The sequence below is a fragment of the Camelina sativa genome, chromosome 2 (genome assembly GCF_030686135.1).
Source record: "Camelina sativa cultivar CO46 ecotype springtype chromosome 2, ASM3068613v1".
Taxonomy (NCBI): domain Eukaryota; kingdom Viridiplantae; phylum Streptophyta; class Magnoliopsida; order Brassicales; family Brassicaceae; genus Camelina; species Camelina sativa.
Genome location: NC_141881.1, coordinates 30,277,028 through 30,303,141, shown reverse-complemented (window position 1 = coordinate 30,303,141; position 26,114 = coordinate 30,277,028). Strand labels below are relative to the sequence as shown.

The following is a 26,114-nucleotide window of genomic DNA, read 5'->3' as shown; positions in this document are numbered from 1 at the left end:
TATATTACCTTAATAATATTAAAGTAAAAGTGTGTGTTTAATGTCCTACATCGGCTTAAATATTTAGATAATGATTCAGATTCATATTATATATAAGATCAAAATGAATCTAAACCCGAATGAGCATGAAGCTTCACTTAATAATCTAAATTTAAAATTTATATATGATTAGTTTGGTTTTCAAAGGTTGACTTTTTTAATTTTATAATTTATAATAAGAAGTTTAAAATATTATAATTGATATATCTAAACTAAATAAATTGTCTAAAATTATGAATATTTAAACATATTAAAAGTTAAAAATAACACAAACGGATTATATTACATGGCAGATTGTATGATGGAATGAGTTTAAATCGATATTATTAAAAATTAGCTTATCATTAATATGATACTTAAACACGGATTAAATCTTTATTTTACTATTTTTTAACAATATTAGTATAAAATAAGTTGGATAAACTGATTTAATTAAGATTAGTATATGCAATCACAAAAAAAAATTAAATAAACTCCAATAAATCAGTAAATTCCAAAAATAATTCTAAATTTAAAAGTAAATAAATAAAAGTTTAAAATCTAGTTTATGAATATCTTTCTCACATTTTCATATTTCTAAACGCTCAATTGAAACTCAATAAATCTGAGTCAACAAAAAATACAAGGAGGGGGGGAGTGAGAAGTTCTTGTAGGGGTCATAGAAACAATTTTACTAAGTTATGGTCGCGAAACAAAATTAGTGAAAAATAGCAACATACAATGAAAAAATTTGCATAAAAGTTAAAAGAGGGGTTATGGCTTAATTTATGTTGTAATGTAGGGGCGTCTCATTTTTTTCTTCTCGATTTCCTTTAGGGTTCATCATTTTTGCGGATTTCAATCTCTCTTTTTCTCATGGAACCCGTGGAAGTTGATGTATTTTTGGATGGGAACACACTCAAACTGGCAGATTTTCGATTTCAACAACCCTCTTACTTACCTGGTGTTATGACTGCGTGGCTTCAAACCCATAACGAGAGATTTGAAATTGATGTGCACTATAAGTACATTTGTGTGGATCAACACAAGGATTTCATTACTGAGGAGCAGTTATATTACTATGAGTTTAGCAATTACTCTGTGGATTGGACCCCTGTCAGACAGCATCTCTGCAAAGAATGTAAAAAATAAACAAAAATGAGGACCACTAGAACACATAATGCATTATTATTGGTTGTTAAAATTTTTTAATACTTTTAATTTCATCATAACTATTTAACCTTAGTTTTCATAGTTAGTAATTCATAGAATCGCAATATATGTCAAGTATATCGATAATATTTTGACATGTGTGAAAGGAAAATTTATTTAATAATTATAAGAAAATTAAGAAATCCTAAAAATAAAAAGATTACAATTAATATTTTTGAAAGTATATAAAACCAAAATTAATATATTATATTACTAATTCTAACAGGAAGTTATCTATTAAATTACTAATTTCAATAGGAAAATAAGTGCAATTAGTAAGGAAAATATTTGCAATTTAATTGCAATTATTATTTATTATAATCATATTGTAAAAATAATGTTATACAGAAAGTGATGAAAGTATGAAAAGATTTAATATGTGAAATTAGTGATTAACGTAATGTAAGAAAAATAAGATAATCAAAATAAGAAATTAATGTAATTTTATTAAGTTTTTTAATCGGTGAATGATTTGATAGCGTATTCAACATTATGTTGTTATATAAACCTTGTCATGTGTTATACAACAACTTTGTTTCAACATATTAGTAAATTATAAGAAATTAAAAATTAAAACAATTTAATGAATATAAAAAGATAGTTCATATATGTATATAAAAAATAAAACTAATTCTAATTTTAAATTACTAATTCTATAAACAAAATTAAGAAAATTATATAATTAATTACTATTATACCATAATTAAATAAATTATACTGTTAATTATTAATCCTAAAAGAAAAAAAAATTGTAGGTATTCACCTTTACATAAACAAATAATTTTCTCATAATAACGTCTTTGAATTTTTGGTTAATTTATGATAATGTTGGACAAGTAGTAAAACTATTACTTATGATTACAAAATATGAAACAAATATATTTAAGATATTGTTACTTTTTCAAATATGAGATAAAATTAATTTTCAGTTTTTTTTTGATAATGATGTTTTATGAATTTTAGTTTTTAAAAAATATTAAGTAAGATATAATTTTGATATAATGCACTTTTTTATATATGAAAATTATAAATGTTACTCATTGGGATTAATTGAGTGCATATAATTAAAATCTAATTATATTATCATGTAATAATATACAAAAAAATTGTATTGAAAGATAGAGTGTATGAATTCTAAATCCGGTTTTTAAAAAAATCAAATAAAATAAACTAATATTTTGAATACAACCTAAAATTTTACATATTTTTCTTATATCCATGCAGATTAGTATATATATCTATATATATTTTCTTTCCCCAAGATGAATATATATCAAGCTCTTGCTTGCCAATTATGACCCCGCAAGATCTTCAAATTGCGTGCAAGCTGCAACGATATAAAAAGGACAACTACAGCGATCTAAAATAAAGCTAAGAAGAATGTCTCCCATCATTCACCTATATTAATGCACCCATAGATGAATTATGTATTCAAAAGCAGACACACTTGAAATGAAAAGAAAAAACACACGTACACCAAATCCACATAAACGCAGATTTGGATCAGTACTAAACTATGATGTTTAGTAGATCTTCTAAGTTCTAACCAAATTTAACACGCTCTTCGTTCAGTAGATCTTGTAACACTAGAAATATTTTGTCTGGATCAGTACTAAACTATGATGTTTTGTTCTTGTTTCCATTATAGCTTACAATAGTCTGGAAGAAATTTTTGAATCTTTGTATGCCAAAGAAAAATTCCATGGCTATTGTAATTGTAAAATACATGATCTCGTACATGTCCCAGGATTAATCTGAGAAATATGTGGTAACTCTACCTACGGTGGCTATGCCCATCTAATGATACAGAACAAAAATTGAATGTTTTGAAGAAACCAAAAAAAAAAAGTTGGAAATATATTAGTTAGGGTTCTCTGTGCTGCTTTGAACTGCAAATACACTCTGGGTATGGATTCTCATAAAAGGCTTCTTCGGTTCTAAACCGCGCACGTCCTTTGATCCCCTGTGTTGGTCCTTTCCTTCTTCTCGGTGCACCTTGCCTGCAAAACCGATCAAAAGAATGTGTTTCTACATCAAAGATGATTTTTTAAAAAAGGTTTCTTGTCATTCTGACTTGTATAAGCAAACATATGATTTATTACCTGTCTTGAAGCATTTGCTTCACAAGATTGGACAACTTAGGTCCCTCTCTTGACTGTCCTCTCTCCATCTTACTGAAGAGTTTCACTAATCCTTTCCTGCATACAAGACGGAACTTGTCATGGGCTGTAACAACATGAGTAAAAAGATGAAAACAATTTCAAGGTAGAAGATAGAACCTGTCTGGAGTGATAGTCCTGCGATGACCTAGAAATCTGCGGTGACCTTCAACGGCTCTTGCCATGTTTCCAGAATGTGAAGGAACAAACACATCACTCTCAACTGAAATTATATAATCAAGAGCAGCCGTTTTAGTCGCATGGCCTGTGAAACCTTTCAACTCGCCTTTCACAGCTAGTGTTTCCTACAAAGTCCCGAACATGAAACAAAACATTATATCATCTTTAGATTGCCAGTAGAGTAACATGGAAGATTAAAGAGGTGGTTTGAACAGACCTTAAAAACTAGATTTGGGAAGCGCGACTTAAGCTCAGAGAGTCTATCATCACCCCCATAGATTTCCCCTGCTGCAATATAAATGACTGTTGACTGAGGATATCCCAGACCTTTCAGAAATATTCCCACTTCTTTTGGAGTCAACGGACAAAGGCCTTCCTCTCTCTGCTCTGTTGAGTTTATACTTTTGATCTTCCAATGGCTTGTACTTTCCCTGTGATCAACCAGTGATATTAAGCTTAAAACCCCGTAAATTTTAAGATTAGATGAGTATATATACTCTTGATCTTTCATGTTTACTGTTAAGATTAGATGCACAGAGTAATTTTATTACCGCATCACTCTTAGTTCTTCGGACTCAGCATCCGTGAGACCATAGGTACAACCAGTGAAAGCCAACATGTCTTTCTCATATCTCAGGTGCAATGCAATGTATCTCCCAGCACGTGCCTTGAGTCTCTCAACCAGCTTCTGTGGTGTCACCGTCATGATTGCTCAGAACCCAAAGTCTACAGGAAGCCCCATAGGACACCTCTTAAATGCATAAACTACTGAGACTTATGTATGATAGATAAATATGTGTTCACTTTTCTATCAAGCTTCTCTGAATAAGGCCTCTAACACATCCTACCAGTTATTGATATTTCAATCATTAGATGATGAAAACTCATTGATCCATACGATGGAGTACAGAACTTCTATAATAGCTATTTAGTACCCAAAGAGAAGATAAACTTGATTTTTTATTCTATGTATGCAAAGGAATAAGATTTTACTACAGCCAATCTATGTTGTGTGTGGATGATTACACAGAAGGGCAGTAAGAATTAACAGTAAAAGGGACCAAACCTGTCCAAGAGTTTCAATGGGAGGAGAGAAGCGGAGACCACGATAGAGTACACGGCATCTCAATCTCTGAATGTCAATAGGCAGGTCATTATTTGCAAGACGAGAATCTGATTTAGCGACATGTATGACCTGCATTTGTTGTTTTTCTGTCAGTTATTAATAACATGGCTATGCTACAAAATGAGTACAGAGGAGATGAGTGAAACAGTATGAGTCAAATATGCTTAAGACCTTGTAGTCCTTCCACAAGTGTGTCATTTCTTCATAATATCCAACACTAGACCAAGAAGTGAAATGTTTCCTTGCTCTAGGTAGAGATTCCACTTCCTTTGGAAGCTTCTTAATAACCTTCACATCTCTCTTCAGGGATTTGATGAAATGCTCCTCGTCAAAAATATCTGAGAAGACACTGAGGAATATTGAAGTGTAAGTTAGCAATACAGTAATAAATCTCATAACCGCTAACTTAGAGCCAGAAACAACAAAAAAGCTGAAATTTAAAGTTACAAAAACCTTGAATCTTGCCAAAACGAACGCTTATCCAGCTCAGGAATGACTAAAGTTGCATTCATGATGTGGGCAACAGCCACTATATCTGCTATCTGTACAATATATATATATATATATATATATATATAGTATGCTTATCGAATCAGTTGAGATTTGTCACAATCATTCAAATCTACTAAACAAGTAACATGAAAACATCAGCTCAAATGGTTTCTGTTTTGATATATGTGCCAATATAGAATTACTATATATGTACAATATAGTATGCTTATCGAATCAGTTGAGATTTGGCACAATCATTCATTTTCTACTAACACAAGTAACATGAAAACATCAGCTTAAAATAGTTTCTGGTTATAGTACTAACTTACACCAGTGCGCATTTGGTTTAGTCCACCATTACTTCTCACTGTTATATAGTGATCTGATTCTGAAAATTCTGCAAAAGATAACAAACAATCGTGTGGGAATTAAGATCAATAACACAAAGAAAGGACTCTGAAATCAAATCTCAATTCGAACAACAAATCTCAATTCATCATGTACAAGATCCATCAGAATACCTTTGTATTTAGGAGTAGGATTGGCACATGGATGCAAACCAAAGCTGAAAGGAGGATCCCAAAGTTGAGTATTTTCATTCGATTTCTGCAAATTCTGAAAGCTCAAAAAACCAAATCAAGACTCTTCATTTCTTCATTCAAATCCAAAACCCACGAAGAAACACTAATAAAAATTTACCTTCCTAGGAGGCAAATACGGTGGCGGAATCGATTCTGAATCGATTAGATCCCGATGATGTTGGTCATCGTCGGTTTGTATGTTTGTGGAGCTGAAGACAAGAACCCAGATGGTAAAAGCAAAGATAAAGATCAAGTAGAGAGATATAGCTTTTATAGAGAAGAGTCTAGTTAAAGAAAAAGATGAGACTATCGAACGAGATGAGCTTCTGTGTTTCACCATCTCACCCCCCGATGAACAAACAAAGACAGATCTACAAAGACTACAACGGTCTCTTTACTCCTCCGGTCCGGACATTAAGCTTTTTGCTCGTTTAAATCCGGTTTGGTTTCAAAATTGCTGTTTTACCGGAAATTTCGAATTTGACAGTGTCCGGTTCTTGCATCTACTTTAAACGGTGCGGTGCAATTCAATTACTGTAAAACGCACCGTTTGGAAATATCCTGAAAAACGTGGGTATCATGTACAAAAGGTACCATGTCTTATTACAAAAAATCTTTTTATTTTTAGGATTTACAAAAATATTAATTGTAACCTTTTGTATAAGACATGGTACCTTTTAGTGATATAATCTTTTTATTTTTAGGATGGTAATCTGGATATTTTTGAAAATAAATTCTAAAAATAAAAAGATTACAATTAATATTTTTGAAAGTATATAAGACAAAAAGTAATCTATTATATCACTAATTCTAATAGGAAACTTATCTATTAAATTACTAATATCAATAGGAAAATATGTGCAATTAATAAGGAAAATATTTGCAATTAATAAGGAAAATATTTGCAATTTAATTGCAATTATTATTTATTATAATCATATAGTAAAAAGAATTCTATACAGAAAAATGATGAAAGTATGAAAATATATAATGTGTGAATTAGTGATTAACATAACGTAAGAAAAATAAGATAATCAAAATAAGAAATTAATGTAATTTTTTTAAGTTTTTCAATCGGTGAATGATTTGATAGCGTATTCAATATTGGGTTGTTTATGCTCTTGGTCACGGCTGACAACGCGTTCGCTCCAACAATAAACTTTTTAACACAGAGTGGGTACAATGTGTATCTTATAAAATCTACACACTCGCTGGCCAAAGTGATTGGGAAGATCTAGATGATTAGTCGAAGAAGATTGATCTCTGCTATTTAAGAATTTTTGGTTGTCCTTTTTTAAGAGTCTGTTATGTTGTCTAGTCTTTGACTAAATGTTTAGAAATGTTTATAGATTGGTGGTATATAATTTATAAATACTAGTTAAAATCTTATGTTTTTTTAGTGATTTGTTTTTAAATTTCAAAATCTTCAATATGTTTGAAATGGATTTGAAAGTGAAAATATGATGATTTAAATCCAATGAGAAAACATGTTATTTCATAATTCATGTGTTTTGATTTTCCAATTATATATGAATTTACAATTTAATAAACCAATAACACCCCTTATTTAATTTATTGAGAAATCAGCAAATATTTTGAGATTTAAATGACATTTCGAAAGTTCGTATTTTTCCGTTCCAAATTTGAAAATTGATGTTTTTTGACAATTTTCCCAATTCTAAAATTACTTAAACTATATTGTTATCAGTAATTTAACATTGTTATATATATATATATATATATATCTGTTTGTGGATATATGTATAATATCCTATAAACACTTAGAACACTTCATATTCTAACTCTTTCTCCATTGGCAGAAGATCAATACTCGTTGTTAAGAAATTCAGTCACTGAATCAGATTAGTACTAATAATGTACATTATCAAAGCCAATGAACTTCTCGTTGGTATTATTTCTATATATTGATTTCGTATACTCCATTTGCAAAAATATATTGCAGTTCAGTGGTTACGAGAGTCTGTATCAGTTTACATTGTCAAGAGTTCGATTCCATAGAATCTCTATTCCTTTTTTTATAATTTATAAAAATGACGTCGTTTTAAAGTTTAAACAGTTTGAAAATTGTGCTCGGTTCGATAGCAATAACAGGTTGGGTATCAAAATTACTGATCAGTGTATCTCGGTTACGATAGAACCGGGTAATCTATTAAAAACGCACCGTTTTGATCGTCTCTTCCAATCTCCTCCGTGAAGAAGAACCCACCAGCTTCAAAATTTCACACCTCTAGAAATTTTTTTCTTTCCTATCGTTAGAAATTGAGGGAACAGTAAAGTGAGGAAATTTTTATCCTCTCTGATGATTTGATTTCAATCCAACAATGGCGTTTTATATCTCGAGTTCATTAGCTCCGACCCATTTCTCCAAACCCTTAAACCCTTCTAATACCCTCTTCCCCTTTCAATTTCGGGGTTCTCTTTCTAGCTTCGTCCGTCGGAGAAAACCAGCGGGAGCTAAATTAAACTCCAAAGTCAATACCTTTCCTTCACGTAGAGATGGGTTGTTGATTACTTGTTGCAGTACATCGAGCTTTGAGTCTACTGAGTCTTCAGTTTCACAGGAAGAAGATGCTGAGTCGAATCTCTTATTTGAGGTCTATCTCTTTCTTTTTTTTTATCTCAATTGCAAATCATGTCAAAGTTTAGGTTTTTCTAGAGTGGGAAGTTACAAAATCATTTAGGATTTGAATTGTATACTTTGTAGATAAGAGTGTATGTTGCATTCGGTTTAGTGGAGTTTTTTAAAAGCTTTGATTTTGCAGAGATTAAGGGAAGCTGAAGGAGAACGACTTAGCAACATGGAAGAGTTAGAGAGAAAGGCTAATGTACAATTAGAAAGGCAGCTTGTGATGGCTTCAGATTGGAGTAGAACATTGTTAACTATGCGTGGGAAGTTAAAAGGAACAGAATGGGATCCTGAAACCTCTCACAGGATCAATTTTAGTGATTTTATGAAGCTCTTGGATTCCAACAGTGTTCAATACATGGAGTATTCAAATTACGGACAGACCATATCAGGTTCCAAGTTACAGAATAATCTATAGTTGCAATGTTGGTCTATAGTTCTGTTTTCAGCGTTTCAGTGTGACTAGGCTCTTTAGTTGCTCTGCCAGATATAATTACTATGTGTCTTTCCGGGATGATATCAATATGAACTACGTCTTTGATACATTGCATCATGCCTCTCAAAGCTAGAATATGGTGTCAAATTTGCTCTTTGATACATTTTGCTTAAGTTTTGTTGTTGGTGCAGTGATATTGCCTTATTATAAAGATGGGGAGCCCCAAGGATTAGAAGAAAACTCGAACAAGGAGATAATTTTTCGTCGGCACATTGTGGACCGGATGCCAATTGATGGTTGGAATGATGTATGGAAGAAGTTGCATCAGCAAATAGTCAATGTGGAGGTTTTTAATGTAGATGTGGTTCCAGCTGAAGTCTATACTACAGTTGCCACTTTTGTGGTTTGGTCTATGAGACTTGCCCTCTTTGTTTCGCTTTACGTTTGGATCGACAGTATCACAAGGCCAATCTATGCCAAGTTAATCCCTTGTGATCTTGGAACCCCTACTAAAAAGATAAGGCAGCCCCTCAAGCGTGAAGCACTTGGTTCCCTAGGCAAGAGTCGGTATGTTTAGAAATGTACTACTTCCTTCGGTATTGACCACTTCTGCTCAAGTTTGTTGGATCTAAGATCATGTTTGATTCTCTCTGTCAGGGCAAAATTTATATCAGCAGAGGAGAAAACTGGTGTAACATTTGATGATTTTGCGGGTCAGGAGTATATAAAGAGGGAACTACAAGAAATTGTGCGGATTTTAAAGAATGATGAGGAATTTCAGAATAAAGGCATCTATTGTCCGAAAGGTGTTCTTCTTCATGGACCTCCTGGAACGGGGAAAACTCTGTTAGCTAAAGCTATTGCCGGAGAAGCTGGTTTACCTTTCTTTGCGGCAAATGGAACTGACTTTGTCGAGGTGTGTGATTGATTACGTCAGCATGTTTAACTGTGCTAAGTATCCTGGTTTCTTAAGGTCTTGGTTTTAAGGAGTTATCCTTATTTCTCTTTCAATCTCTCAGATGTTTGTAGGAGTGGCTGCTTCTCGTGTTAAAGATCTTTTTGCTAGCTCTCGGTCATTTGCGCCATCTATAATCTTTATTGATGAGATTGATGCAATTGGAAGTAAGCGAGGTGGACCTGATATTGGTGGGGTAAGAATGGCATGCTTTCTTTGTTCTGGAAATTAGAGCTTGCTTTAAGAAAATTAACTTTCTGTTAAAATGTGTTACTAACTGATAGGGAGGAGCAGAGAGAGAACAAGGTTTGCTTCAAATATTGACTGAGATGGATGGATTTAAAGTTACTACATCACAGGTAATGTTTTTATTTGCTGTAAAGTTTCTGTTCTTGTAAATATTTCGTGCTATTAATCATGGATCTTGTCAGGTATTAGTCATAGGTGCAACAAATAGGTTAGATATTCTTGATCCTGCTCTCTTAAGAAAAGGGCGTTTCGACAAAATCATAAGGGTTGGTTTACCTTCAAAAGATGGTCGATTGGCCATATTAAAGGTACTTAGTTTAGCTTTCCCAATCAATGATTTTTGGATTGCTTTGTGCTTTAGCTAAAGGCTTTCGTTTTGTGAAAGGTCCATGCTAGAAATAAATTCTTTCGGTCTGAAGATGAGAAGGAGGAATTGCTGCAAGAAGTAGCTGAGAACACTGAAGATTTTACTGGAGCAGAACTCCAGAACGTTCTGTAAGACATAATGCAGAACTTTTAACTGTGTTTAGTTTATTGCAGATGTAAAAACGCAAAACACTGATGTTTGGGTAATTGTTTACAGAAATGAAGCTGGAATCTTGACTGCTAGAAAAGATTTAGATTACATTGGAAGAGAGGAACTCCTAGAGGCGCTTAAGAGGGTAATTAGTGTTTAATTTCCAGCTTATCAACGCTTAAGTCTGCTTTAGCAAATGCTGATTCCACTAATTACAGCAAAAAGGAACATTTGAGACTGGACAAGAAGATAGTACTGAAGTTCCAGAGGAATTGAAGTTGAGATTGGCTTACAGAGAAGCAGCTGTTGCTGTTCTTGCTTGTAATCTCCCGGATCAGTACCGTCCAATTAGCGAGGTTGATCAAGAAACTTGATTTCAGTTTCTTTCATGTGTTATATTAGATTATAGTATAACTAAGACCATTGTGCTTCTCTCTGCAGACTGACATAAACTCGATCCGAAGCCAACCAAATATGCGTTACGCTGAAACTTCAGGAAGAGTTTTTGCGAGAAAGTCAGATTATGTGAACACAATAATCCGTGCATGTGCTCGTAAGTTATAAAGCCAAAAAAAAAAGTGAAGAATTTGCTTTCACGTTCCATTATAGATCACAAAAATCTCGGTCACTTACTTCATTCCCTTGTTTGTATACACAGCCAGAGTAGTTGAAGAAGAGATGTTTGGAATAGAAAACTTGTGTTGGATCTCTGCGAAGTCTACTTTAGAAGCTTCACAGCGAGCGGAGTTTCTGATTCTTCAGACGGGAATGACTGCGTTTGGAAAAGCTTATTACCGAAACCAAAGAGACCTCGTTCCAAACGTAAGTTTCATTTATGACTTTCTGCCTATTCATTTTAATTAGCTCTTGAGAATCTCATAAACCACCAATTTTGGATTCTCCTTCATGTAGCTTGTTCCGAAACTTGAGGCATTACGTGATGAATACATGAGGTTTGCTGTTGAGAAATGCTCATCAATCTTACAAGAGTATCAATCAGCACTTGAAGAAATCACAGGTTTAGAATATCAAATGTTTCTTCGTTATATTTACAGACATCATCATACACTCAACGATCTTAAAGATTGTAATAATATTTTCAGATGTGCTTCTTGAAAAGGGAGAAATCAAAGCTGATGAGATTTGGAACATTTACAACACAGCTCCACGGATTCCTCAAGTTAGTTATCTCTTCTTTCTCCCCCTCTGGCTCTTCTCTCCCTCTTTCGGTTTTTCTCAGATCCTTTTAATTCCTGTAAAAAACAGAAACCTGTGAGACCTGTCGATGAATATGGAGCCTTAATCTATGCGGGAAGATGGGGAATTCACGGAGTATCGCTTCCTGGAAGAGTAACATTTTCACCAGGAAACATTGGTTTTGCAACATTTGGAGCTCCTCGTCCAATGGAGGTAATGTAGTAAACAAATGAACTCATAGATCATAACAGCAAACGTTGTTTTCTCATATCCTCTTGTGTTTATGTTATATGCAGACCCAAATCATCAGCGATGACACATGGAAACTAGTGGATGAGATATGGGATAAAAAGGTTGAAGAAATAAGACAAGAAGCTGTAATTCAAGTTGAAGAAGAAAAGAAGAAACCTCAGATTTTGATGGCAACCCATTTCTTTTAATGAAATCCCAATTGTAAGTTTCTCAGATTCTCTCAGTTTCATTTAACATCGATGAGCATATTTCGGGAAATACTAACAGGAATTTACTGATTTGTCTCTGTTTGTTCAGTTCAGTTTTGCCGTTTCAAGAACATCATATGAACAAATCTCTCCAGGTGAGAGACTTTAGAGATTTGTAATGTATTCTGTAAAACAGAGGGATCTGTAGAAAACTGTTGTTGGAATCAACTAGTTCATTTGTTGAGAAATGTCAAATGTGATCATTTACAAAATTGATTCTTTTTTACTGTTTTGTTATTTATTTAGTTGATGCACTTTTGCTTGGATGTAGTGCATGGACATACCAAAACAAAATAAAAGTAGATACAATCTCATCCCATTAAAAAAGAGCAGATTGCTTTTTTTCTATTTTCAAATATGTTGATTTTTTTTTTGTGATGAGGAATTTGGATATCATTATCTGTATTAACAATCATAGAAACGTTGAAAGAGATTGTCAATTTGAACACTTACCTAACCAATGGCGACAATAAAGTCGCAGGTCGATATCAAAAGTTCGAAAACATAATCTTCTTCGTCATTATTTACATGTGATTTTTCCTTCTTTTTTCTCTTAGCTTTCTACATTTTTTAAGTTTTGCGATTCATTTTATATTTGTATACTGCAATTATGTTTTTGTTTTGGTGCGTTATATCAGTGTTGTTCTTCTCTGTTATGATTTGTTTATGTAGTGTAGAACTGTAGATGCATCATTTTTTTGTACGATATAAAACTTTTGTTTAATCTACTAAAGTTGGGCCAAAGATTGAACAAGTTGCTTAAATTCCAAGTTATCCATAATGAAAGCTTTAAACTCTTCTATGATCTTAACATGATAAGATGATAATAACTTTAAAGTGGACCATATATACGTATGTTCTTTTTTCACTTTAATTTGTAATCTCAATTTGGTTCGAACGGGGTCCATTCCATATTTGGGGATATGTTCTTCTTCACTCAATCGTATCGATCATATATTCTTACTACTCATTTAAATAGAAAATCAGGTTTTGCTGGAATTCCGAATTTCTTCGGATTGGTGTTAATAAGATTATCCATCAATCATTATCGATAATTTATTCACGTCCAACCAAGACTAACAAATTTGAACATCTAAATCAGGCCTTAATGAGTGCTCAGTGTAATTTACGTTTCTTAATCAAAGGTAATCAATTATAAGGAAAGAGATGGTTTCAATAGTAACGATTAATATATAATCACCGACATATATAAATTAGCAAGAAACATACATTAAAAAAATAAAAATCTTAACATACACATAAAAAAAAGGTATAGAGAACTTTATTTTGCGTCGACTGAGCAACCACTGCTAGGAGAACATGGTCATCTAGTGAGTGGTGACACTACTACTAGTCTTATTGAAGTTGTTAGTGTTTGTCCAAAAAAAAATGAAGTTGTTAGTACTTTAGTATCATTCATTATATGTTTAAGGACTATATTTTATACGGCTATGTAATTATTTTTTGTTATCATCATTGCATTATTTGAAACTAACATAAATTTATTGAGTGGGTGTGATTCTTTTTATTTCGTGGCAGGTTTGTGTTATATAACATACGTCTTTGTGTCAATCATATAATGCATAATCAAACAAAATTACGTAGGGTATATTTACTATAATAATCATACTGTTTAAATTAATGATCAAATAAAAAATATGAACGTTTTTGATAGGTAGACGACTTTAGAGTAACAACATCATAAAATGGCTGAAAAGTTTCAAACGGATTTTTTTAACAAATAGTAATATGTTATCCAATAACAAGCTTTATTTATCTAAAATGTAAAATATATGTTACTTTCGATGATATATTATTTTATCAAATATAACGTTATTATGTACAGTATAATCTATACTAGTATTTTTGCAGTTTTCTGCTCAAAAATACTTTTTGAAAAGTTTTTACATTTAATGCATTGAATTTAATATTAGTTACCAAATTTTCAAAATTAATTATAGGTAAGATTTTTAAAATAAGGAAATATTTCTACCTCATTCAAAAATAAATATATGATTCTCTTTCATTTTTTATTTGAATTTATATTTCAATTATCTTGAATTATTCTACAATACATTTAGTTAATAAAAATTGTGATTTTTTTCTGCATATGATGTAATACAAAACTTTAAAAACAAACATATATTACTCAATAGATGAATAAAAAAATACGGGTACAATATCTCACATCGTCTAAAAAAGTTGGGCAATGGTTCAGAGTCATACTATAAAAGAGACCAAAATGATTACGAATATAAATGAGTCGAAAAACTTGATTTATCAGGCATTAAAACTTTTAAAACTTTTATTTGGTTCATTCTGGTTCTTTATTTTAAAGATTTTTAAAAGATTAAATATGATAAATATTTAAAACTTTTAAAAAGTTAAATATGATAAATATTATACCGTAGATACACAATAAATATTAAAAATTAAGATGATATAGTGTGAGTTAAAATATCTCGGGACGAGATTATATAGCGGGACGGGTTTTATTGATATTTATATAAATTAAAAATATCATTAATTCGGTGTTACAGAAATAAAACATCATTTTATTATTTTGTTAACACTGTTAGTACCATAGAATAGACATATCTAATTAATTTTATTAAATAAATATTATGTAAAAATAAATTATTTTACAGTATGATATGGTTTATTTAACAATTATTATTTAATTATATAATATATTTAACCAACAAATATAACTTATAATTTAAATATTTTATTTATAAATAATTTTGCCTCGCGGTGTACCGCGGGTCCTAATCTAGTAATATATATAACCACTGCAAGTGTTATTGTACATAGATATATAGGCTTTATTAGATCATAACAAAGAAATTTAAATAATTATGATTATGAACAGGGTTACATAATGGGGGCATGCATCTTTCTATTTGATATTAAGAATATTTTGGGTATGTGAAATGCGACCAATTACAATAATTGACAGTAGTTATGTCTTCATCGATCACCTCACCTGCTCTAACTATAAATAATATTGTCTAAAAAGTCACATGTCGTGTACAATAACATCATCTACCTTAGTTATATTATTCAAAGAGTAGGTCAATTTTTGTTGTAATAAAATGAAAAATAAAATCTTGACGACGTCATAATATTAAATCAATTGTTTTTTATAAAGAATATAAATAAATAAAGAAAAAGTAATTTCTCCGACAAGTTAAGATTCTAGTGGTGAAATCATGCAAATTATTATATTACGCATAATACAATTCGTATAATGATAAGTAAAAAACGACAATATAATTGAATAGAGTTCTTAAAAATGAAACATGACAAAAGGTACACATTTGAATTTTTACCTAAGTTTGAAACTCGAAAATTACAAAGTTTATCATGAAATTAGTAAAATAAGTGAGCAACCAAGCGTATAAATCAATTTGTAAATCAATGTGTTTGTGTGTGTGTGAAATAACACATGCATTTCAAAAAACATTATGCGAAAAAAGTTTACAGAAATATATGAAATTAAATGATCGAGACATTTGTTGTAACGTATTTAAGACGTAAATAACCTAATTGATTTTCTTTATGTCCTCACAAATTGCTAACACGTAACCATGCAACTTTAATTTGTTTTGGAGTCAGTTTGTAATATCATCCTCAATATGTATGTCCCAAATGCCGCAAACCTAACTATATATCCATTATTAAATAAAGCGAGATTGATTTTGATTTTGATTTTGATAAGTATGGTGATTGGAATTCATAATCAGACCAGACTTAGCTTTATTGTAGCAAATTAGCAACTGACAGTAAACTAGTACTATAAAATTAACATACTCATTATTGGATTCTAATTATTTTAAAACCATAAAGTTTTCTCTAATAAAAGGAGAAGTATTCTAATACTTGCATGTTTCATGTAATATTAAACAATAATTAATAGCTGCAGACACTTAGCAATCATTATCTTTGTGAATTTGGTTTAATCTAACGAATAAAGTGTAGATGATCCCCTTCGTTACTTGTGAGTGAAGTATGTGTCCTACGCAAAGTGCAAACAAATAAATCTAATCATTTCTTCTTCATCCTTAATCTCTCTAATAATACTTGTTATGTATGTAGGTGGGTTTATACATATATATATATATATATATATATATATCTGTAAATCACTAATTTCAAAAACCTAAAAATAAGTTGTTACTACTTAGTACAGACAAATGACAATCATACTTGCAACTTGCAACGTTGTTTTCCTTTTTTTTTTTTTTTTTTTTTTTGATTTGGTTTTATGTGAATTATGGAAATTGTATGTTTCTTGGAATCTTGGTCAGCTAACAAAAATAAAAGCAGACATTTTGCCCCAAAAAAAAAAAAGAAAATAAAAATAAAAGCAGATGCATGCATTGGATGTCGATGTGGAAACTCGATCGTTTATTTGCTCTATGTTTTTGTAATACATTTTCGTACTAAAAAAAAGAGGATAATTTATATGGGGGTTTATTCCACTTTTGTAATTCGTTTCGTCCATTCTGTTCTTCAGATATAACCAAAATATATACATCTTAAACCGCAATCAAATTAATTTGAAGAGTTTACAACTTTTGGTGAATGTTGCAATGACCAGAAAAACGTGTTCAGTGAAATTCATATATATCGTAGACCCACATGATATGATGGTACTATCTCACTCATCTATAAAACTCATATACATACGTTAAGTTAAATCCAAGTGGTGCATATATACTTATTTCTTATATTCTTTATGAGAGTAAAAGTACAAACATTTGTTTTCGTATGTTACGTGTCAAATCAACTATTCGATTTAGTTAAGAAAAAACTTAGCCAAAAGTAATGAAATTGAAAACTATATAAACTACGAAGTAATAACACTATACTAAAGGTTTTAGGATTAAAGAATCTTCTATTACTAGATGGATAATTTTGTAGTAGATTTTATATCGTAGTTTATCTTTCAAAAGGTTGAAATCATGCATGCTCCCATGAAGTTTTATGTTATCCAAATGAGTAAATTAAAGGAACTATAAAAGTATAAAGTATTATAAACGGGGTTAACCTATATTATATGTAAAATGTGAGGCGAGTCACGCGCAAGAAAAAACCTTAATTAGTGACAGGCTGTCATGCAAATGAAAACAACTGTTTGAAAGTCGAAACCATTAAGGTTCACGGACTCGAAACAACAAAGAGAAGCGCAACTTGCTCTTTGCAGGACCTCGACAATTTTTTTTACCATTTGATTAGTCATACGACACCGTCACGGGTCACTACAAAACACTTTCTCCTTATTGGGATCTATGACTTTTCTTTTACTCTTTTGTTCAACCAAAACCAATACAAAAAGAAAACAACATTTTCCACCGTAAAATGGTGATGAAATTAATAGAAAACTAGAATTTGCACATTTAAATAGTGATAGTTTTTTTTAGGGGCATTTCACTGACTCACACTGTTATTATTAAAAGATGTGTTTATATGTGGGATCATCAACTGGACCACGTTAAACTAAGTGATCTCACATAAGTTTCAGTATTTCAAAGTAAGTCTTCAAAACATATTGTCTTTCTTGTTTACACGCAATAGCCAATAGCCTTGATCATTTTCAACCAAAAAACGACTTCAGCAACCTCTCCCATTCATATATGCACACGACAAAGTCCAAAGTTTTTGACTCTAATCGTCTTGAGTTGAGTATCCAAGCCACATATATCGAATTGACCATACCCCAACGCTTAACCAAATACAGTTAATGATCACCAATTTAAAAAGATATTGCTACAACCCTTCTTGATAAGAATCTAAAATGCTTTTGGACGTGAAGATATAGGCAGACCCAAAATCTAAAGATTATATTGAAAAAGAAAGCATTTAAATATGGGGTCACCTGAAAACGAAATTGTATATATACTTACAATTCATATTTATTTATTTTAATACCCAAAAAGGTAAGTTTATACGGTGAGACAAAAGGGAGAAGAAGTAAATTTATACGTAGAATATTCGATGTACAGCTTTACATAGAAAGCTAAAACCCCACTCGCATAGTCGCATGCTTTCTTTCTTTTTTGTTAAAACTGTATAAAGTAAAATCAGACGTATCATTTAACAAAAGACACAGAGGTCATAAATCCTAATACTATCCACAAGCTGCAAAACACCGTATGGTCCGTATCATTATTTCTTTCCTCGAGTATCGTATCATCTTTTTCACGTAATCTTAATTATAATAGAGCATGCCAAAAAAATATTAATAAATGTCGACAATAATGTATACTAACCACAGATTCTTTAGTGAAAGAGCGTAGCCTCCCTAGCGCTTTTATACCACTCTTTATTACTATAAAAACAGTATCACTAACCACAAAATAATATCCCACGAAACCTAAACACGCATTTACGCAATGGGCTCTTCTTCACCATCCTCTGTTTCCTCTGTTCTTCTTTCCTTTCTCTGTTTCTTCCTCTACGTTTTAGATTTATCAAACGCTCAATCTTCATCCCCTGTTTTCGCCTGCGACGTTGCTGCTAATCCTTCTCTTGCCGCTTATGGATTCTGCAACACCGTTTTAAAGATCGAGTACCGAGTCGCTGATCTGGTCGCTAGGCTCACCTTGCAAGAAAAGATCGGTTTTTTAGTGAGTAAAGCTAACGGCGTGACTAGGCTTGGGATTCCGACGTATGAATGGTGGTCGGAAGCACTTCACGGCGTTTCTTACGTCGGACCCGGCACGCATTTTTCCGGCCAAGTTCCCGGAGCCACGAGTTTCCCTCAGGTTATACTCACCGCTGCATCTTTCAACGTATCTCTCTTTCAAGCCATTGGCAAGGTAATAAAAGTTTATCCATTTTCGATTAAAACATTTTATTTTATTTTCGTCCTTTGCTTTTATTTTTCGTTTTGGATAATAGCAATATCTTACTTATTATGAAACTGGGTCACTCGTATTCTCTTTTTTTTTCGCTCTTTCGTTTGGTACAAGTTAACACTTTACAACACGTTATACGACGTCGTTTTCGTACTTATAACCAATACTGAATATCCCACATTGAATTGTTTTCAGTGCCCATGATGATTGTATGGTTAAAGATTCGGTGTATTTATTTTTTCTATTAAATCAACCGGATACGGTTTTTTGATTTTAATGTATCTATATTGGTTTCCTCAATACAATTTTAAACCGGATTGGATACACATGACTTGTTATGGATGACATTAGTATTACGTCTTTGTTAAGGTTGTCTCGACGGAAGCGAGGGCAATGTACAACGTGGGATTAGCTGGACTAACGTATTGGTCACCGAACGTGAACATATTCCGAGATCCTAGATGGGGAAGAGGACAAGAGACTCCAGGAGAAGATCCATTGCTCGCTAGCAAGTATGCTTCAGGTTATGTTAAGGGTCTTCAAGAAACTGACGGTGGCGACCCTAACCGCCTCAAAGTTGCCGCCTGCTGCAAACACTACACTGCTTACGACGTCGATAATTGGAAAGGCGTAGAACGTTACAGTTTCAACGCCGTGGTAAAATATCTAAAACATTTTTCATTGTTTTAAAACTGTTTTTGTCACAGTAAGAATTGGGAAGTCTGATAATTTGGTATGTTTGGCTCAGTTGTTGGTATGGTTTATTTGGTTAATCCGGTTCAATGGTACTAAATCCGGGTTGGGTACATCATTTGGTTAGAGTAGACTAAACACAATTTTAGTGTTTTAACTAACTGTTGTTTTGTGCTTTTGTTTGTGATGGAGTAGGTGACTCAACAAGATATGGATGATACGTACCAACCACCTTTCAAGAGTTGTGTGGTTGATGGGAATGTGGCGAGTGTTATGTGTTCTTACAATCAAGTAAACGGCAAACCGACATGCGCTGATCCGGATCTCCTCTCTGGTGTTATCCGCGGTGAATGGAAATTAAATGGGTAATGTTCTGTCTGATCCGATCAGTGGGTTTTTAAACTCTTTAAAGGTTTGTTTAGGTTTTGATTGTATCCTTTTTCTTTCTTATAGGTACATTGTTTCAGATTGTGATTCAGTCGATGTATTGTACAAGAACCAACACTATACCAAGACTCCAGCGGAAGCTGCAGCCGTATCTATATTGGCAGGTTTAGATTTGAACTGTGGTTCGTTCTTGGGTCAACATACAGAGGAAGCGGTTAAGGCCGGTTTGGTAAACGTGACAGCTATCGATAAAGCGATTACGAACAACTTTTTAACCCTTATGCGTTTAGGATTCTTCGATGGAGATCCAAAGAAGCTAATGTACGGAGGGTTAGGTCCTAAAGACGTATGCACAACTAGTAACCAAGAGCTAGCTGCAGAAGCAGCAAGACAAGGCATTGTACTACTCAAGAACAATGGATGCTTACCGCTTTCTCCTACATCAACCAAAACGCTAGCCGTGATTGGACCAAACGCTAATGTCACCAAAACAATGATAGGAAACTACGAAGGCACACCATGCAAATACACAACACCACTTCAAGGTTTAGCTGGGACAGTATCTACAACATATCTACCAGGCTGTTCCAATGTAGCTTGTGCTGTGGCGGATATAGCCGGCGCCACGAAACTAGCTGCGACGGCTGATGTGACTGTGCTTGTGATCGGTGCAGATCAGTCAATAGAAGCAGAGAGCCGCGACAGAGTTGATCTGAATCTTCCAGGACAGCAATCAAAGCTAGTGACCGAAGTGGCTAAAGCAGCAAAGGGACCTGTCTTGCTCGTCATTATGTCCGGTGGAGGTTTCGACATTACATTCGCTAAAAACGATCCAAAGATCGCCGGAATTTTATGGGTTGGTTATCCCGGAGAAGCCGGTGGTATCGCTATTGCTGATGTTATCTTCGGCCGTTACAATCCAAGTAAGACTCTGTTTCTATTAGCCTAAACCGGTGTCGATAACCGGTCTTGTAATTGCAATTTTGATAAACCGGTGATGATAACCGGGTACAGTAATTGCAATTTTGATAAACCGGTTTTGGTTTGGTTTTGTAGGTGGAAGGTTACCGATGACTTGGTATCCACAGTCGTATGTAGAGAAAGTTCCGATGACGAACATGAACATGAGACCCGACAAAGCAAACGATTATCCGGGTCGGAGTTACAGATTCTACGCCGGAGAAACAGTTTACGCCTTCGGAGACGGACTCAGCTACACAAAATTCAGCCACACCTTAGTCAAAGCTCCACATCTCGTTTCACTCCGGTTAGAAGAGAATCACGTTTGCCGATCATCGGAGTGTCAATCGCTTGACGCGATTGGACCACACTGCGAAAACGCCGTTTCAGGCGGTGGATCTGCGTTTGAGGTTCAGATCAAGGTAAGAAACGGGGGAGAAAGAGAAGGGATACACACGGTGTTTCTGTTCACGACGCCGCCGGATGTTCATGGATCGCCGAGGAAGCATTTGTTAGGATTTGAGAAGGTTCGGTTGGGGAAGATGGAAGAAGCGGTGGTTAGGTTTAAGGTAGCGGTGTGTAAAGATTTGAGTGTTGTGGATGAGGTTGGGAAGAGGAAGATTGGTTTGGGTAAGCATCTTCTTCATGTTGGAGATTTGAAACATTCCTTAAGCATTAGGATCTGATTCTTAATTATTTTATTTCTTTCTTTTTATTTTGAGAAAGAAAAAAATTAAAAGAATATGCTTAAAATTGTGCAAGTTGGAAAAAAGAGGAATAAAAAAAGAAATTGTGAATCTCTTATATATATTTTTGTGAATGTGTTTTTTTTCTTTCTTTTTTTTTTCAATTTCTTGGTCAAGCAAAAAGCTCATGTAACCAGAAAAAAATTAAAATTACTATTGGAAATATCTTAAGCACACAAAAAAAGTTAGATTTATATATTTGATAGTATTAATTTGGGGTAGTTTCTTTTTTTTTTTTTTGTTAAAATTTTGGGATAGTTTCAAATAATATTTGGTTATTTAACCTAAACTAACCTAAAATAATATTAGTTATTCAAACAGATATTTCGCAATTTCGAGTAATTATCCTGCTATTTTTTTTTATTTGTTAGGATAATTATTATGATTCAAGCGAATAATCTCTAAATTATTTATTAACCCAAAAAATCGGATATACCGGTCGGATACGGCGACATCTTGGGTGGTTCAGATAAATCAGACTCCAAAAACGCACAAATTACACCGGTTTACTTCGGTTATCTACGGTTTGAGTTGAACATAAGATTCACCTCTAACAGAAGATCTCACGTTTTCCTTTTTTTCTGAAACTGTTAAAAACTCGGAAAGCGAAAAAAAACACAAAACACAACACAAAAAAACCAAACCTAAACTAAACTAAAAACAAAATCTAGAAAGAAAGATTTGCAAAAATCTTATTAATGAAAAAAAAAAGAGAAGAGAGAACGAGAATTAGCTTTTTTGAATCCATTAGGGTATTGTTTTCTCCGTCGAATTCGCATGAACACTTGAGCTCAAAAGGTTAGATTCTTTCTTTATTTTTATTCCTTCTTTAACTTTTTTCAAAATTTGGGTGTTTTTTGTTTATGGTTGGTGGTTACTGAATTTGTATCAGAACGGCGTGGAAGTGGACGGTGTTGAAGAAAGTTTTTTTTTTTTTGGGGAGGGTAAGAGAGATGGCGCAAAACGGGTATGTGGTAGCGGCGGATCCTTCAGCGGTTGTGACGGTGAAGAAGAAAACGCTGAATTGGGCACTTATTGATGCTATGGGACAGAGCACATCTCAAGATTTCGATAAGTATGCTATCATGCACCGTGTCCAGATCCACGCTCGCGATCTCCGCATTCTCGACCCTAATTTATCTTACCCTTCTACTATTCTTGGCCGTGAGAGAGCCATTGTTCTCAATTTAGAGGTTTTGATTTCTTTATTTTTTTTGGTTCACTGTGTGATTACTTGTTTTTATTTTATTTTATTTGTTCCTAGTGTGATTAGTTTTTTCTTTTTTTTTTTTGGTTTGTGTTATTGGGCTGATGCAGCATATTAAGGCGATTATCACTTCCGACGAGGTTAGTTTACTCTGTAATTCCTTTTTCACTTAGATTTTATAGGGTTTTGCAGTTGAAAGATTTGGTCTTTGAGTTGTTTGGACAGGTTTTGTTTAATATCTCATAATACTGTAATAAGCCAAAATTTTGTCAATGGCAATGAACCTTTTTGTCTTCTTGTAGTAATGACTTGGTTCACTACAGGTTTTGCTTCAGGACCCGTCTGATGAAAATGTTATTCCAGTTTTGGAGGAGCTTCAAAGACGCTTACCCGTTGGCAATGCAGCACAGCATGGTCAAGGAGAAGGGAAAGAGATCTCAGGTGCTCAAAACGACGCTGATACTGGTGAAGAAGATGGTATTTTCTCCCTGAGACTCTTGGCTGCTTTTTTCTAAAACAACTAATGTCCTTCCTTAACTTGTTTTGCCTTTTCGTATATTGAAATGTCTGCTTGTTGCAAATATAGAATCACCATTCGAGTTTCGGGCGCTGGAAGTAGCTTTGGAAGCAATCTGTAGCTTCTTAGCTGCAAGGACAACAGAATTAGAAACAGCTGCTTATCCTGCTTTGGATGAGCTTACCTCAAAGGTAGGGACCTCATCATTTATTACTATCACCAGTGATTCAATTTTTAACAGCGATTTATAAATTCGTCTTGTAGATTAGTAGCCGTAATTTGGATAGAGTTCGAAAGTTGAAGAGTGCCATGACTCGGTTGACAGCTCGAGTTCAAAAGGTGAGCAGGTATCTTTTCTTTTGACTTTTGAGTATATGTAAAAAAGTTTGTAATAGGAATAAATAATAAAGAAGCTTTTCATCACCTTTTTGCAGGTAAGAGATGAACTCGAACAGTTGCTGGATGATGACGATGATATGGCGGATCTTTACCTTTCAAGGAAACTTTCTAGTGCTTCTTCACCGGTTAGTAGTGTTGGTGAACCAAATTGGTATCCTACTTCCCCAACCATAGGTTCTAAGATTTCAAGAGCAAGTAGAGCGAGTTTAGCTACAGTTCGTGGGGATGAGAATGATGTTGAAGAACTTGAAATGTTGCTCGAGGTTGGTTAATTCTCCACGAAACCTTTTATCTACATGCAAAGTCTTAAGTACTAACGTTTTGATATCTTTGCAGGCATACTTCATGCAGATCGACAGCACTTTGAACAGATTAACAACAGTTATCCCCTTGCTCCTTTTTCTTTCTGTTCTTTTGTCGCAGACTTTTTTGACTTATAAAACAATTCTTAATGTTTTATTCTGATGCAGCTACGTGAGTACATTGATGACACAGAGGACTACATTAACATCCAGGTACCAAAAAACGAAATCTCCAATCTGTTCCTGAAATATGAATACTCTCAAGTCATAGTAAATCTGACACCTTAAACTATCGGTTTTGTTTTCACAGCTAGACAATCATCGGAATCAGCTTATTCAGGTACGTGAATCTTGAAAGCTTGAAGCAGTTTTTTCTATGTCATGATCTTGAGCTTCTTTTCTTGATCATCTTGAAAATCTTGCAGTTGGAGCTTGTGTTAAGTTCTGGAACCGTTTGCTTATCAATGTACTCACTTGTCGCTGGAATTTTCGGGATGAACATTCCATACACATGGAACGACGATCATGGATACATCTTCAAATATGTACGAAACCAGAACTCGATTCCCATTAGAATAAAACGAAGAACTCTTAATATTAACTTATGTTGATCTGTTTTTTATTGTTGTTGTTGTTGGTGGTGGTGGTGCAGGTCGTGGGCTTGACGGGGACAGTTTGTGGACTCATGTTTGTCATCATAATGTCGTACGCTCGGTACAAAGGACTGGTGGGATCTTGAATATGGGTAGAGGAGAGAGAGAGAGAGAGAGAGATTGTGAAGGAGCAAGGCCAGATATTGTTTTCAATTATTATTATACTTGTGGTCGTTCTTAGTTTTGAACGAGCTTCACAATCGTTTTAGATCATTAAATTAAAAGAAACAAAAAAACATATTAAAAAGAAGAAAGGAAAAACGAAGAACACAAAAAAAAACTGCAGAAGCATTGTGACTTGTAAATTGTAAAGATAAGCTTTACTCTCGATTCCTTTACTATTAGAGCATAAAAAGCAAATTTAGTGGTTTTTATACATCTGAGTAAAGGAGTCGTAAACCAAATTAGTCGAAAAGGAAGATTAAGTTCTTAAAACTTTCTTCAAGCTTGGCAATGTTGTTCACTAAAATTGGCAATGTTGTTCAAGTCGTTAACTAAACTTGGCAATGTTGGCATGTTCTTGCTAATGTATTAGAGGGTTGGGGTGGGCTTGGGCCTTATGTTGTTAATTACCCAACAAATTTAAACTGAAAAAAAAAACCATCTATGAGCCTAGTAGAGTGATGTTATCAAGATACTAGTAGCCCCGTAGTAGGTATAGTTAAAAAAAAAAAAAAAAAAAAAAAAAAAAAGGTATAGTTTGTTCTGAAATAAAAATGTATGCATGCAATGCAGTGCGAAGGAACTACCTAACCTAAACCATCCCTATATGGCTAATGTGTGATGAAGTCAAAACCAAAAAAAATGGTCTAAAATATAGCAACAAGGCTTTCGTGTTTCCACATACACACAATTATTTAAGTAAAAAAAACAAGGTCGACGTCAGCCGTTCGCGTGGAGAGTTGAGGCCGAAGCTGACGGAATCGCCGACTCAACTTATTATATACTGTATAATATAGTAAAAGATTCCTTTTATTTTATTGTCTTTTTTTGTACTTTTTCTTTAATATAAAATTCGTTAAAATTAAAATATTATGATAGATTCTTCCACTCTGCAAGGAACCTCATTGGCTGACGTAATAGGATTTGCCTCTTGGAACAACATAAAAATCAAAATC

At 33.4% G+C, this 26,114-nt stretch overlaps 4 protein-coding genes across 12 annotated transcripts; 3 read left to right on the top strand and 1 right to left on the bottom strand.

Moving 5' to 3' along the window:
- Positions 1-2,890: 2,890 nt before the first annotated feature.
- On the bottom strand, positions 2,891-6,177 carry LOC104742686 (O-fucosyltransferase 38). 8 transcript variants are annotated; one of them, XR_015571947.1, is made up of 11 exons: positions 5,887-6,176; positions 5,709-5,802; positions 5,517-5,584; positions 5,149-5,237; positions 4,867-5,044; positions 4,636-4,764; positions 4,121-4,295; positions 3,787-4,000; positions 3,510-3,694; positions 3,333-3,428; positions 2,891-3,230 (listed from the first exon to the last, which is right to left on the bottom strand). XR_015571947.1 is itself a non-coding variant. In XM_087474287.1 (11 exons), exons 7-11 carry the CDS (start codon positions 4,273-4,275, stop codon positions 3,095-3,097), a joined length of 786 nt encoding a protein of 261 aa, XP_087330413.1. In that variant the 5' UTR covers positions 4,276-4,295; positions 4,636-4,764; positions 4,867-5,044; positions 5,149-5,237; positions 5,513-5,584; positions 5,709-5,802; positions 5,887-6,177; the 3' UTR covers positions 2,891-3,094. The 8 variants fall into 8 exon arrangements, 7 of the variants coding, with proteins under 7 accessions (XP_087330413.1, XP_087330411.1, XP_010462011.2 ...); XM_087474287.1 differs by having other exon boundaries at positions 5,513-5,584; positions 5,887-6,177; XM_087474285.1 differs by having other exon boundaries at positions 5,887-6,177.
- Positions 6,178-7,861: 1,684 nt separating this feature from the next.
- On the top strand, positions 7,862-12,481 carry LOC104742672 (putative inactive ATP-dependent zinc metalloprotease FTSHI 4, chloroplastic). The gene is made up of 17 exons (XM_010463693.3): positions 7,862-8,383; positions 8,552-8,807; positions 9,043-9,418; positions 9,509-9,767; positions 9,871-10,002; positions 10,091-10,165; positions 10,238-10,363; positions 10,441-10,550; positions 10,639-10,717; positions 10,791-10,928; positions 11,014-11,125; positions 11,231-11,394; positions 11,485-11,590; positions 11,676-11,752; positions 11,839-11,982; positions 12,066-12,222; positions 12,319-12,481. Exons 1-16 carry the CDS (start codon positions 8,111-8,113, stop codon positions 12,207-12,209), a joined length of 2,571 nt encoding a protein of 856 aa, XP_010461995.1. The 5' UTR covers positions 7,862-8,110; the 3' UTR covers positions 12,210-12,222; positions 12,319-12,481.
- A 5,605-nt stretch (positions 12,482-18,086) lies between these two features.
- On the top strand, positions 18,087-22,238 carry LOC104742662 (beta-D-xylosidase 4). Its single transcript, XM_010463681.2, has 5 exons — positions 18,087-19,093; positions 19,502-19,789; positions 20,021-20,190; positions 20,279-21,135; positions 21,269-22,238. The coding sequence occupies exons 1-5, from the start codon at positions 18,668-18,670 to the stop codon at positions 21,856-21,858; spliced, it is 2,331 nt and encodes a 776-aa protein (XP_010461983.2). The 5' UTR covers positions 18,087-18,667; the 3' UTR covers positions 21,859-22,238.
- A 147-nt stretch (positions 22,239-22,385) lies between these two features.
- Positions 22,386-25,334, top strand: LOC104742652 (magnesium transporter MRS2-2-like). Of its 2 annotated transcripts, none has more exons than XM_010463670.3 (12): positions 22,386-22,716; positions 22,811-23,111; positions 23,236-23,265; positions 23,449-23,602; positions 23,712-23,833; positions 23,907-23,981; positions 24,077-24,304; positions 24,378-24,422; positions 24,512-24,556; positions 24,654-24,683; positions 24,769-24,888; positions 24,996-25,334. In XM_010463670.3, the coding sequence occupies exons 2-12, from the start codon at positions 22,872-22,874 to the stop codon at positions 25,080-25,082; spliced, it is 1,176 nt and encodes a 391-aa protein (XP_010461972.1). In that variant the 5' UTR covers positions 22,386-22,716; positions 22,811-22,871; the 3' UTR covers positions 25,083-25,334. The 2 variants fall into 2 exon arrangements, 1 of the variants encoding a protein (XP_010461972.1); XR_015571938.1 differs by having other exon boundaries at positions 22,484-22,716; positions 23,907-23,989.
- The last annotated feature ends 780 nt before the right edge of the window (positions 25,335-26,114 follow it).